The sequence below is a fragment of the Anser anser genome (genome assembly GCF_964211835.1).
Source record: "Anser anser genome assembly, chromosome: 1".
In the NCBI taxonomy this organism is placed as follows: domain Eukaryota; kingdom Metazoa; phylum Chordata; class Aves; order Anseriformes; family Anatidae; genus Anser; species Anser anser.
This window is the reverse complement of record NC_139720.1, coordinates 31,315,196-31,329,099: the sequence shown is the minus strand read 5'-3', so window position 1 is coordinate 31,329,099 and position 13,904 is coordinate 31,315,196. Positions and strand designations below refer to the sequence as shown.

Sequence of the window (13,904 nt, the reverse complement as noted above, 5' to 3'; positions counted from 1 at the left end):
TTAAAATAAATAATACAGTACACAACATTTATTAATTAAAGAATAACATTCATTGTGAAAATTAGTATTAAGGAAAACAGTGATACTGTGAATATTTTCATTATTTAAAATGTTTCCAAGTACAAGCACACAGAACTTACTTTTGAAAATACAAGAATTCTGCCAACTTACTTCAACATTTTGACTTAAGAACTATTTTGCAAAACACGTATACATACTATATTGCTCTTCACAAATCTCAAAACTATTCTCAACCATTTTACATTAATTAAATGACTGAAATGAAATTGCAAATTATAATTCACACAAACACTTAGATTGCATTATCAAAATGAATAAAAAGCCAGTACTCATTAGCTAATGCACACCCATTAGTCTGAAACAGAGAAACAGATGGGTCATTCAAGGCCCTAACATTCAATTCCAACTACAAATCAACAATGAAGCATCCTTTAAAGCCTTATTAAGCATAATGTTTTCTTCCTCTCATCAGACCTGTACCTCATCCTACAATTTATCATGTTTGCCATAATTTAGCATTAGTGAGGACTTAACACAAGGCAATTGGGAAGCCTTTCCTTGGCACTGTTTCTCTCCAATTGCCAACTCCAGCTGGAAAATGATGTAAATGATAGGCAAACTACACAGGAAACACTACAGCCACTAGTGAGGGCAGGAATTGTCTGTGTGGTTTGGTGGCTGGAACCCTCCTTCTAGTCTCTAACATAGTATTTGGAAACACTACAGGCAACTGGCCTTAGGATTTGCTGCTGGGAGAAAGTGGGAAAGGTGATAGGAGTTGGGAACGTGGGCTATAGAAGAAGACATGAAGGGGAAGAAGGAGGACATCCATTGAACCCTTGCTTCCATTGAACTGGAGGACACAATGCATAAATAACAGAGAAATGTGAAAGGCCCAGAGCCCCCAAAAGATTTCCACCTCTCCTTTGAGAAGATATGTCTTTAAGGGAAGGCTCATAAAAGGACATCACAGACAACCTGTTGTTTTTTTCAGTGGAGCATTGACTGTCCAAGCTCATTGAGCTTGGATTGTCAGGGTGATACAGCACCAACTCTCTTCTCCTTACAAGACACAGAGAATGCCAGCTGGGAAGAGTCCTGTGCTGGTGCTGTCCTTTGAGCAATGCCGCAGCCTTCCTTGGCAGACAGCTAGCTGACAAGAGACTGCACTGGACTGGCAAGCATGCTAACAACAAAATGTAACAATATTCTGTTATAGACCAGAATTCAAGCCCATGTCTCAATGTTATTTATTAGTTAAGACAGAGGCTGACACAGCTAGCTTGACAACATCCGTGCTATATGGTCCTAGATTCCTGAGGGTCTTCCACCGACTGTATGAAAACTGTAAGTACCTCTGAGTACTATATAAACCATTTTTGCATTGAAATGTCTAAGTTATATGCATGTATACAGCCTTTATATAAATATACATATTTATACTTTATATACTGTATATAAATATATAAACAAAAGTGGCAATCTTAAAAAACAAAATCACAAAGGTAATCTTCCTCTGAATTGTAAATCAAATTAATATAAATTTTGTTTCCATATTAAGGTTAAAATTATTTTGAGTTTTGTACATATGCATTTGTAATAAGGCATTAAAGGTTGTATAATAAATACTGTAGCAAAATGCAAAAGCACATTTAACATTCAAACGTAGTAAGAAATAGCAACAAGCAAAACAACTCATGCATAAAAATATGCTGGATAGATGGGAAAGAGTAAAGGTGAAAACTTACTTATGCAGCTTCCTTAACTTATTGCATATCCAGTAGGAAAATGTTTCTAGACCTCAGTGCAACTTTAAAAATGGCACAGAATTTCCTGTGTACTCTGAGCAAATTATCTGCCTCAGGCAGAAAGACATTTATTTACTCTTGTTGAACTGCTAATGCAGAAGCCAATGCAACATACCATACTGGTATGCCCAAAAGATGAAAACACGCAGTATTAAGATGTTCTACAGGAATGCTTGCTAAAGAAAAAATTAAGGCAAAAGCCTCATTATTCCAAACATTGCAGTTTCTTTCCTAATTGTAAGCACTGGAAAGCATTCTATATTCCAATAATTTTCCCTTTGCCCACTTCATTTTTTTGCAATGTTTAAAAACTTTAATCTAGACTCAAGACAGTATGCCATACCATTTTTTTTTTTCTAAGAAATATGCTATATCGTTAGATTAAGAATCATGAGCAATATTGTACATGGAGCATTTCCTTGATCAAAAAGCATAAAAGAGAGTCTTTAAATTCTCTTTAAATTCCCTTCTTCCTTAACTGCTCAAAGATATCAGCCAAGGTTCATTCGCAGTTATGTACAGGATTCCTTATTTATTGGTTCCGTATTTTTTGTTCAGAGAGATGCTTTTGGGAAGATTTCCATTCTGCTTGTTTTGAATTATACTACGATCTTGATCCTTTCTTTACTGCTGCTTTAGGCTTTGGGTTTTTGTGTATTTGCATAAAATTGTACCTATTGGCATTTATACCATTTGCTTTCTCCGGCATAAATAACCTCTCTGCTTAGCCCATATACGTTTGCCTAGCACTGTTATTCAGCACCATGTTTTCAAAATTTTGCTGCAACATGATAAATTGTCAACAGAAATGGAACAAAACAAGGCAAAAAATTATGATTTTAGAAAGCACTCACTTTCCAACTGGTATATTCATAATTTACTTTGTTGTCCGATAAATATTACATATTGTTCAAGCATATTTTCATATTTAACTACTTTCTTAAATCATAACATTCTGGAGTTGGTGAAGCTCCTGCTAAACAACTATGCATGGACCAAAATGCTTGGAATGAGCAGAAGTGGCTATCATATACAAACAGATAATAACGGCTGACCAAAGGCATGCTGTGATGGCAACAACATAATCAGCATAACATCAAAAAAAACTTCCAGCAATGCTCTTCCTTTGAGTTAAATGAACGAGCATTACTGATTTGCTTATGAAAAAATGACTGCTGCACCTTTCTTTAAATGACTGAAAATATATAGATACAGAACTTAAACAGCCTTACTGATTCACAGGACAATTTGTGAAATCAACATATTTACATAACCAATATAATAATAGGAAAAGAAACGTAAGTAGAAATCTCTTAACAGTGGTATATATAGATTACATGAGTCTTCAGATTCAATCTGCACTTCTGATTACACATACATTTTAGCTCCAATTTTTTTGTATTAAATAGGATGATATGCAGATTGTTAGCTTTAAAAATATATACTTGACTCTATTAAAGTAGATGTTATTTAAATATAGAAGTCTAGTTACATTAATTAGAAATAAATTAAATAGGTCATCTTCAGTGCACAGCACACAGATGGAGTGTGAGCAGTATCTTGCCCCTAACATAAACAACAGACAAGTAGAGTCAATTGAAGGGATGAAAACATTCATAATCTACATAATAAATATGCTAGCATATCTAGGAGTTTAAAAAATAATTCAACATTGTTCTAAAAAAAAAAAAAAGAACATACAAAGATGCTAGCTACAACATCTTTTAGCTAGAAGCAGTTCAACGTTTCAGCATGTGGTCTATTGCAATTCTGACTATGATACAGAATTGGTACGGCATGCCTCACCTGGACCTGTCTCAAACACATCCTCTGAACTCCTAAAACCAGACAGGCCCTCAGCACCAACCCGGACTTTATATGCTGTTCCTGGTGTTAAACCCTTTAACACAAAGAAGCTTCGAGAACCATTTACAATTTCTTTTTTCCAATCTTCTTTGCCTACAAAAATTTTAGGAAAACAACATATTGGAATTTTAATTGTCTACGTGTTACTGAAAGTTTATAGACAGAATACTATCAACAGTTAATTGACTAAACTATGGATTGGCTGAAAAAACAGCAACTATTCTTTCAGAAAATAATAAAACCATATAGAATTATGACTGCAAATAATATATTGCATGCAATATATTGAAGAATACACTATACATTAATTATGAAACTATTTTAAACATTTGTTCCATTGTACTGTAGAAATACTATTTTCATTTATTTTCTTTAAAGACTTACTGAAATTGCAATTATAAAATACATTAAAATAGATTTTAATCATTTAATTAGACTATACTTCTATAGTTTCATTTAATATTTACCTTAGTCAAGAAATTCTATTTTGCAATCTGAACAGATCATATTTCCTGATCATTATCTTCTTTTTCTAGGACAGATGCTTCTTTGACTAATATCCAGAAAAACTGATTTATATTCCAATTTTCAGATTTATCATCTTTAGTCATAACTTCAGAAGGATAAAGTATTTAAATATCATGGTTTTATTAGCTATCTATGTGTGTTATAATTATTACTTGTATTATCAAAGATTAAAACCTATTTTTATGCCAAGAAAAGTATGCAAGTTGGTCAATACCTTGTTTTAAGGTTTAATTTAACAAAGAAAATTGTTTTTGCTGACTGTTTTGTTTTATTTTCCTGATTTGGATATAATTTAGGAGAACTGTTAAATCCCATTTTAATGTATGTAATCATATTTTTACATATGTAATCAATACATCACAACAACTTCTAGCGATCTACATTTTTAGAAGTTCATGTTCACAATAATTTATAAGATAATACAAAGGAACAAAGGCTGATTTTCTATCTAAGCATCAAAAAGCTGCTACACATTGATGTTTACTATAATGAAAATTATTTGATCTCCAGATCAAGTTAAAAAATGATTTTTCCAAACATTTAAAAGCTATCATTAACACTGGGTCAACTTAGGACCATGTTTAAAAATGTTTGAAAATATATCTGAACACTTAGTATAATTTAATGAAATGACTTCTTACTGCCTGCTACACCATATTCAACATAAAAGTTCGCATGATCTGGTCCCTCATACTCCCAACTGATATTGGCATAGGTCTCAGCAGCAGCTGTTGTAACATTTCTGATCCTTGGATAAAGTGGTTGCACTGAATACACAATAGAAAAACAAAGCAGAATATGAAATTGTGACTTCATACATAAAAAAAAAAAAAGGAAGGTACTATGCTAATTTAGATCACATACAGGGAAAGTATAGTACATTTGTCATTGTTTCCATTACAGGAAATTAGTGACTAAATTAGCATGCTTGGTAATTGAATCCTAAGCAGTTACTACACCATGAAATTAGAAAGTAAAATATATGCACTCTAGTGAGCATGCCCTATAACACTGAAACTGCCAAATACTTAAAAATGCTTAATTGCCAAAATCCCAGAAAACATTGTTTCTATTCATCCAGAAGTAAAATGAAGACAGCGGAGAAATGAGAACATTGTCCAGGTAATGGGAAATGGTAGGAGAGAACAGAGGGATGAAGGTAGCACACACCTCCCTTTATTCCACATGTCACTGAATGGACTGTAAACGCCTCAACTGCAAGCCCTTTATAGGATTGTGTCTCTATTGCATTGATAATGATAAAAAAGGAACACAATACCCTTATAGAAAGTTGGACGGACAGTATGCATGACTGGGGAGGTTGCAAAAAGGGTTTCTGAATATCCTGCACCATCAGAGGTAGTGGGAAAGAAAAAATAAACAGTAAAAACACTTCACATCAAAAAGTATCATTTAAATAATGCAGTAAAACCTTACCTGTTAAATGAATAACGCATGCACACTCTACATTCATGCAATTAGTTTTACTTGTTAAAATATGAAAGGGCTAAATGATACACACATATTTGAAAACGAACAGAAGTACATTTTTACTGAGACCTTTACTTTTACAGGACATTTCTGAAATCAGCTTCATTTCCATTATGGATTCATTGCCCCTTTAAACATTTCCATAACATTTCCAATGCTATGGAAAGCCAATATCAAAATATTCTGGTGTGAAGCACTCAAATCACTGGAAAGCACAGAAAAAAAAATAAAACAATACCATGGATTTTAAGATACTGGGTCCTATTATCATTCTCATCAGACATAAGTACTTGGCACAGATATGCACAAAGCCCACTATGAAAATTAGTCCTTTTCTCTTCAGCATCTTGTAATTAGCTCATATGAGCTTTGCTCATATCTTAATTTTTGTTCTCCAATTACATCTGTTACAAATAGACAAAACTTCAGCATGTTTGTTTGCCTAATATTAATAAAAATAAATGTTAATATTTCAGTGCAGATACAAAGTTTCTGAATGAAATTAGTTTTGAATGAAAATGCCTTTGTTTGCCACTGACATTTTGATCCTGATAAAACATCAAAAATACTTCCAAAAGCATCATGGAACACCAGAGGTGACATCTTAGTCTCAGGAAAGACGAATAACAGAATTCCAGTGATTTTGTTTATACCAGAAAATAAAATGTGCAGAGGCCTGTTCTCAAGGCGAGAAGTGCTGCAGAGATTTTATTTGCACACTTATTTCCTCCTCAGAACAGGATAGGCTTGTCCATACAGCTGACTGCAAGTAGTTCCAATTTAGATTCAAAGAAAAAATGGCTTGCTTTGGCATAGTAAAATAAATAAATCTGTATAGACAGAATAAATGAGTACTGTGACTAGAAATCCATAGCTCCTGAGAGTCGTTTTAAAATAGACCTAAATGATGTGAAGTCCATCAATTCTTCTGAAAATGTATTCTTGTTACAAATTTTCACAATATCAGGCTTTTAATCTCCGTATTTGTATCATTCTTTTCTTAATTCTACTTCACTAGTAGAATTCTCATTCAACTCATTCAACTTCAGTCTGTATTAAACCAATTACTCCTATATTTGATGTCTTTGTAGGTTGTTGTGCTTATGTATTTATACATTACTTCTTTCACTAACCAAAAATTAGGAACATATTTATTTAAGGAATAAAGAATATATTTATTCTCTAGAATCAACTTAAAATCAAAAAGAACAAGATTTTTAAAAGCAATCTAGGTTACTAAATCAACAACAAAACCACTAAGAAATATTAGAGCCAGGACTCTGGTATGGAAAATCTGGTCTGTAATCATACCCACTACAGTAACGCAAGGGGATTACATTCTGCTCCTCTGTGCCACTTTAAGGTAGCAAGAAGAAAGAATAGCAAGCTTTAAATTTAGAAAGGTGCAGAGTCTGAGACTGTGGATAGGATATATAAACTTCTTTCCTCATTTGCACATAGGAACAGGTGTAAATTACAATCAGCATCTTAGTATTTGTTCTTTGCCAAGAAAGCTACTGGTTAGTATTCTAAATATAATTTATTCTGTTTTGTTTCATTAAATCGTATTTTCTCACACCCATATTTTCCTGGAGTTTGCTATTCTACCATAGATGTCTAATAAGCAGCAGAACTGTATGGCTGACATTTGTCACTGATGTTATAGTCAGAAGAAACTATAGGCAATAATCTGTTTCTCCTGCAAAGACATGCCACAGAACTACATCTGGCTTCTCCCTCCTGATGCCTGGGCACTCGTGGATGAAGTAGAGTCTCACCCTGTGTGAAAGACTCCAGATGACAGCCAGTTTGTCTATCACTAGACTAATTAGATAATTACCTTTCCTGTAAAATGTGCATCTTTTCTTGTGTTCTTGTGTTTGTTTGTTTTTTTTTCTTTGTTTGTTTTGCCTTTTTTTTTTAAATCTTTGATTTTGATTTCTAGTTTCTGCTGTGATTAAACGGCTGTTTACTAGATTAAAGACCTAGTATTGAGTAAATTGCTTTCTGTTCATATGATTGCACATAACAGTGAAATTGGCTCAGAAAATTATCTTCATTCTTTTGGTCTTTTAGTTTCTAAATCCTCTCAAGTGACTGACTAATGCTGACATTTCCCAGACGTCCTCTTTTCTGATTTTTACCAATGGTTGCTTGTATAGTTTGATCATTGTGTAGTATTAGGTCAGATTTAAGTTCTGTTTTTTTCTTATTGAACACAGTGCACCAACAAATTCATTCAGTAGCATATTTATTTTCAAAATTATTACTTCTGTTATTCTTCCTCTTTTTCACTACTAGTTGTTCTAATAATTCCAGCAGGCCTGGAAATTGTTAGTTAAGTCTTTCAAATATGCCATACTTGCAAAATGGATACACACGTAGGTAAAATAAAAGATGGCTGATGGATTCTAAGGTGATGAAAGCCTGATGTCAAGGTAGGTACAAGATTCAGAGCTTATCTCCAATCTACCCAGACTCTTGTCTTCTAAATCACCACACCTCTAATTATAATTAACCTCTTGGTACTTCAATATGCTTCCTAGCACTGTTCACAAATGCAAAATGTGTAATTGTCAGCTGGAAGAAACTCTCAGAGCATGCAAGTGGCAGTTGGTGAAAAGAGCAGGGCTAGAAAGCTCTGTCTCTGGGAGAAGTGCTTTTTGAGCAGAGGAACACCATATTCTTGTGATTTACAACCACCACATTTAATGCTGTGCACCACCACTGACATAAGAGTCACTTCAAAAATGATGGGATTGGACTGTTAATTAAGTTATGCTTTTCATACAGACTGACTCTTAATTCAGCTACCTCCAGTAAATTAAGCCATTTTAACCATGCTGTGCAATGCAAAGTTTTGCTGACATCTCTGAGTACTGTAGTGAGATATGGTATTAAAGCATTTGCCAATTGTTGAGAAAGAGGCCTAGGCTCAAAGCAGTATTTTCCTTTCTTTTCAAATTAATTTCAATATTGTTTTTTGTTGCTGTCATTGTTCTGTTTGGTTGTTTTTTTTGTTGGTGGTGGTTGGGTTTGTTTTTTTGTTTGTTTGCTTTTTTTTGGTTTGTTTTTTTGGTAGAAGAGTATTTAATCCTCAAATTTTTCAAGAACACAGCTCCTGCAAATAACACAGTTGTACTTGGGCTGCAGACTCAACAGAATTCAGTAATTTGTGACATAAGCTATGAAAGTATCTTAACAACAGAATAGATACTCTTTCTCAAGATTTAGTGTAGCAGAACAGTAAATTAAATAATCTCAAAAGTGATTAAACTTTACGAAGTTTCAGGGGATTCACCAGATCTCCAGCAAGAACTGGCAGCTATGTGATAAACACACATCTGATGACTCATGTCAAATGGAAGAAAAATGTAAAGCAACGTATCACAGAGAACTAGGTATACGACAAATTAGGGGTTTGCTTTAATTTGCTTTTTGACCCAAAACTTTTACAGTAGGAAATTCAAGCCTTAGTATAACAATAGGAGTGAATTTCATTTCTGGCATTGTGAGATGGGCATTAGTCACCTCTGAGATTATCTAAGCCATTGCAAGAGTCTTCCTATAGTTCAAGAAATACAGAAGATCATGTACAAATGCAAGAAATAGTTTCACTGATAAACATTTAGCATGGCATAGATTTTGTGTGAAGTCTAAAAAGCGGAATGTATTTGCAGGAAGTTTTACATTGAAATGATCATCATTTTCTCACGCATCCAAAGCATCAACATTTTTCATGGTAGACTTAAAAGAGGACAAAATAGTAGGGTTTTTTTAGCAGGCTGTACTGAAAGAACCACATAGACGTATCACGGAGAAGTCCACAGAGAGAGAGTGGCTTAAGGATCGGTACAAAAATACTATAATTAACTAGAAGAGAAAAAGCAGCTTGAACTTGTTAGAGAAAAATATGGAGATGTGATGTGAAATGATTCAAAAAGGGAGGTAAAACAGATGGTGGGCAGGGAAAATGGTTTAAACAACAGCATTTTGTATGGAACAAAGAATTGAGATGATCCTATTTTTTACAAATAGATCAGAGATATGAACTCAGCTGAGAATGACTTCTAGCCTTGAGTGAAGAACTATACATTGGAGATTCAGTCAGAAAAAAAGAAAGGTTTTAGACTCAGAGACTAGACTGCTAGTATTTTTCCATTGCAACAAAAGTATTTCCATCAGTTCTTGAGATGAGAAGTTCATATGAAGAACGCAGAAGTACTGCATTGACAGCAAGTGTTATTTTCAATTAAAGCTCCCAATCTTACTAGCTTTGCAGGTCAGATCTGCCAGTTATCAGCGTCTGTGTGCATAAAGACTACAAGAACTTGCTTTTAAATTAGAAATGTGGACTATATCAAAAAGAAACAGAAAAGTGAAACACGAAGGCTTGCTAAATATAGAGACATATATAATTACATGGCATGACTCCCTCCACTTCCACTTACAACAAAGACCGTTATGAGCCCCTGTGACTGTTGATGTTAATCAGCAACTTTCACTTCTACCACTGGTCTAATCTGTATTATTTTCTTTCCTCTATAGTCTATTTATTTAAAAATCCTCATGAAAGAGGGTAGGAAAGACTTGACTCCAGTGATCACCAGAGTCAGTTTCCAGCTGCTTCTATAATTACTTTATAGGTCATCAGGTTCTTAATCCCTAATTTCTTCTCACACCTCTGTTACCCCATGTCTGTTGGTAGATGTAGACGCTGATGTCAATACCCAGATGCCAATAGCAATGCATGCGGCTTATCAAATACTTTATTCTTTATCTAATTCTTTATCTTGATTAAATATATCATGCATAGTACCACAGTAATTAGAAATGAAAAAAATATAGTGCAAGTCAAATTGGATTATAAACAGTATAACAGGGTAGCTTGCCCATCCACAATAAAACCATTTCTATCATGATTTACTCATGTGGGGTTGTGCAACATTGACATGAATCTCCCAGTTAAATTTCATCAGAGGAGAACGAAACCTCAGGTCTTGTAATCAGCCAAAATCCATTGCATTTTGGCCATCTGATGCCATGACACCGGTTGCCGAAAGAACATTTTGATTAGTATGGGTCTCTTTTGCTGTGAGACAATAATTTCCTCTTTATACTGTCCCTCATTTGTTGCAGCATTCTGTCCTTCTATGTTCTCTTCAGTGAGGATATGTCTATTTTTACTAAAGGAATAAGGGAAAAAAAAATCTTTATCCAAATTTCTTATCCTTGATCTTACTTTCATCTAAAGTTACTATTAAAAGAGAAAAGGCAAAAAGGCTTGTTTCCTTACTGATTGATCTAGAAAATACTGGGTATCTCTGAAACACCTACTTGACACCAGTGCAGTCATTATGATCAGACAAAGTCAACTGGGATGAATATTAAACTTGTTAAGTGTGTCAGTAAGCAGTCTTTGGTTGCTTTCCCTGTTTTTTAAAGTAATGAAAGACTACAGTACAATGAAGGGTCCACGCCTGCACAGATAGACTGCAAAAGTCACATGGTGCCAAAGGACCACAAGTATATATTTCAGGACAGCAAATATATTTCAGGTCTACAATAAAAACATTAAGACACTATAAGATCCTTAGGATTACACTAGCATTATTTCCCTCAGCACTTTAACATACAGTTTTACTCTGAGAAGTGAAATGTATCTCAAGTTGTACACCTCTCCCAGGTTTAGATGCTTTCAATTCCTCCAAGACCTTGTGTCCAGTGTTTCTGATTGACCAGCTATAGGCCTTCGCAAGCAGCTAGCCAGTAGAAAACATACTACCAAAATTTTACTGCATTTTATTCTTCCTGAATCTGACATCTACTGTCTTGTTAACTTCCAAGATATTCATCTAAAATTGAAAAAGAAAGGATATATGCATTTTTCTGATAACTCCTGCCCTTCAAAATGAAACACTGGGCTGTTGCTTTTGATGGATCAGAACACAGTTGAGAATATCTAAATTTCACATCCTCCTCAGTTTGGCTTTGGGTCCACATTAATGAGAACTGTATCTACTCACAGGCCCTTCTGCAGGAGAGAGGAGGAGTAAAAATTCACTGCTGGGCATGACTTCTTCTTGAGTGGGCTGAGTATTTCTATCTCCCAAATCCACCCGCTCATGGGACCAAGTATTTTGGCACTTGCTAATATGATCCTCTTTTTCCTTTCTTATAGTCCCGGATCAGTAGTGAAATAGTTAATCATGTTAATGCAAGTAACCACTGAGAACATTCATCTCAGAGCTCCAGCAACTCAGATGTCATAGCAGATGTCATGGCTTTAGCTCCGTCCTGTTTGCAGTTCCAAAGTTTTCTTTGCAATTGTAAGAGCTAGATGCAACAGGAATATGTGAAAACTTTGAAACCATAAACGGCATGGAACCAAACGAAGACATCTGCTTAAGTTTTCAGAGAATCTGAGATGACAGCTCTGAAATGTGAGCTGCTCCAGCTGATCTTACAAATAAGAAGCTTACTGCTAGCCCCAGACTGTGATACTGCTATAATTAGACTGCAGTTTCACCCAGAGAATCCATTTTTCCTTGCATGAGTTTTTATACTCAGCTATAAATAATGAGAACTTAATTTACATTTCTGCTGCTACGTCCAGGACTACAAGCCAGTTCTGTTGTTCCAATCTGTGCTGACTTCCCAGCTACAACTTGACTAAAACACAGTAATAAAGACTTGGCATTAAAATAAACCCAGAACTCCATACACTTACCAGAAATGCGTTTGATATTAAAATGCACTTATATATACAATATATACATGCACAAAGGCATGCTTACACGGTCTGACTTCTCTACCAGTCTAAGTGGGTGAAAAGAATGCATGGCTATTATTATAGCCATATAATTATCAAAACACCTGATCATCAAGTGGAAAGAAAATATATGTGAAACAATTTATGTTGTCTCTTCCAAGTTTGTAAAAAATAATGGATACTGTCATGTAGTGATTTTGACATGGGATTTTTATGGCCTGAGAATCTGAAACTCAGATGCTGGTAAGTGTTAATGACACCTCTGTGATAAAATCACACATGGGTATAGAGACACCTTTCTGACTCAGCTCTCTGAAAGTCCTCAGGATAATCTTTGCTTCTGGCAAATCAAAATTCATAAAAACTGTGCGAAGAATACATTGTTCGACAGAAGAACTTCATTATAAAGAACCTAATATTACTGAATGCAAGAGTAAGGTTCACAATATGCTCCACTCACTGAAATATCTTCAAGTGATCACTCACAAGATTTGCGAACCTAAGAGAGCAGGAAGTCATCTGCCTCTATATTCCATCTGATACTTGAACTGAGAAGTATACAGAGGGTATTGTCAGTCATCTGTCTTCTATGCACAGTTGGTTGCAAATGAAATAAATGTGATCAAATGGGTAGCATTAATCAGCAGTGAGAACAAAAGCGCACCTACTTTTTTGAAAGAAAAAACGCGCATGGCACAGGCAGTAAAAAATCTTTGTGAAACTGCTGCTTTTTCTACTCCAGCTCATCAGTGCTAGTGCACCTGGACCCTGAATATTTATGACAGTGAGATACATCTGTTAAATGTTCAGAAATAATTAGACTTTACTGAAGCAAAGCTAATGAATTCCCCAGGAACTCTGTGGCAAAATAAACAGATGAAAGGTATTAATAAGCATTCTGTATTCCTTTTTTTTTTTTTTTAAACAGAAATGTTTTCTTCCAGCACTGATTAATACTTTGTATAGTAATGTGTAGTCCAAGATTTTCTGTCCTTACCACTGCAATTTCCCCATTTGCAACACTGCAAAATCCACACATTAACAAATCATGCAGTTTTATTTTACCTTTGCCTGCACCTACAGCAGGACGAGGAATACCGGCTTTAATGGAGGAAAACAAGAATAGGAACACTATATAATTAGATACAATGCCAAAGGGAACATACATATAAATAATTTCATTTTAAACCAGAAAAGCATGCAGACTAGATAAAATGTATTAATTCAAATAAATTAGAAACAATCCAGTTATGCTGAACACTGACAGACTATTACAAGACAAAAATTAATATACATGCATTTAATAAATTTTTTGGTCATGCTTTTTAAGACTCACAGTTGAAAATAAATGTCATTTATATGAAACCTTAATACATTATTAGAAAAATTGCATTGCATACCAACTCATCTATAGCAAC

The 13,904-nt window shown here is 34.5% G+C and overlaps 1 protein-coding gene across 39 annotated transcripts in view; it reads right to left on the bottom strand.

Annotated features, from left to right (window-relative positions):
• The window catches only part of NRCAM (neuronal cell adhesion molecule), a 151,487-nt gene that overhangs the window by 14,904 nt on the left and 122,679 nt on the right, over positions 1-13,904 (bottom strand). For 16 of the 39 annotated variants that reach the window (XM_083831835.1, XM_083831838.1, XM_083831823.1 and 13 more), the window contains 4 exons: positions 13,552-13,587; positions 5,503-5,568; positions 4,865-4,990; positions 3,636-3,788 (listed from right to left, as the gene is read on the bottom strand). The exons of 13 other annotated variants lie outside the window; for them this stretch is intronic. In XM_083831835.1, coding sequence (XP_083687961.1) covers positions 3,636-3,788; positions 4,865-4,990; positions 5,503-5,568; positions 13,552-13,587 — 381 coding nt within the window. The remainder of the gene's footprint in view (positions 1-3,635; positions 3,789-4,864; positions 4,991-5,502; positions 5,569-13,551; positions 13,588-13,904) is intronic. 10 more of the 39 variants (XM_083831822.1, XM_083831806.1, XM_083831807.1 and 7 more) reach the window with 2 other exon arrangements.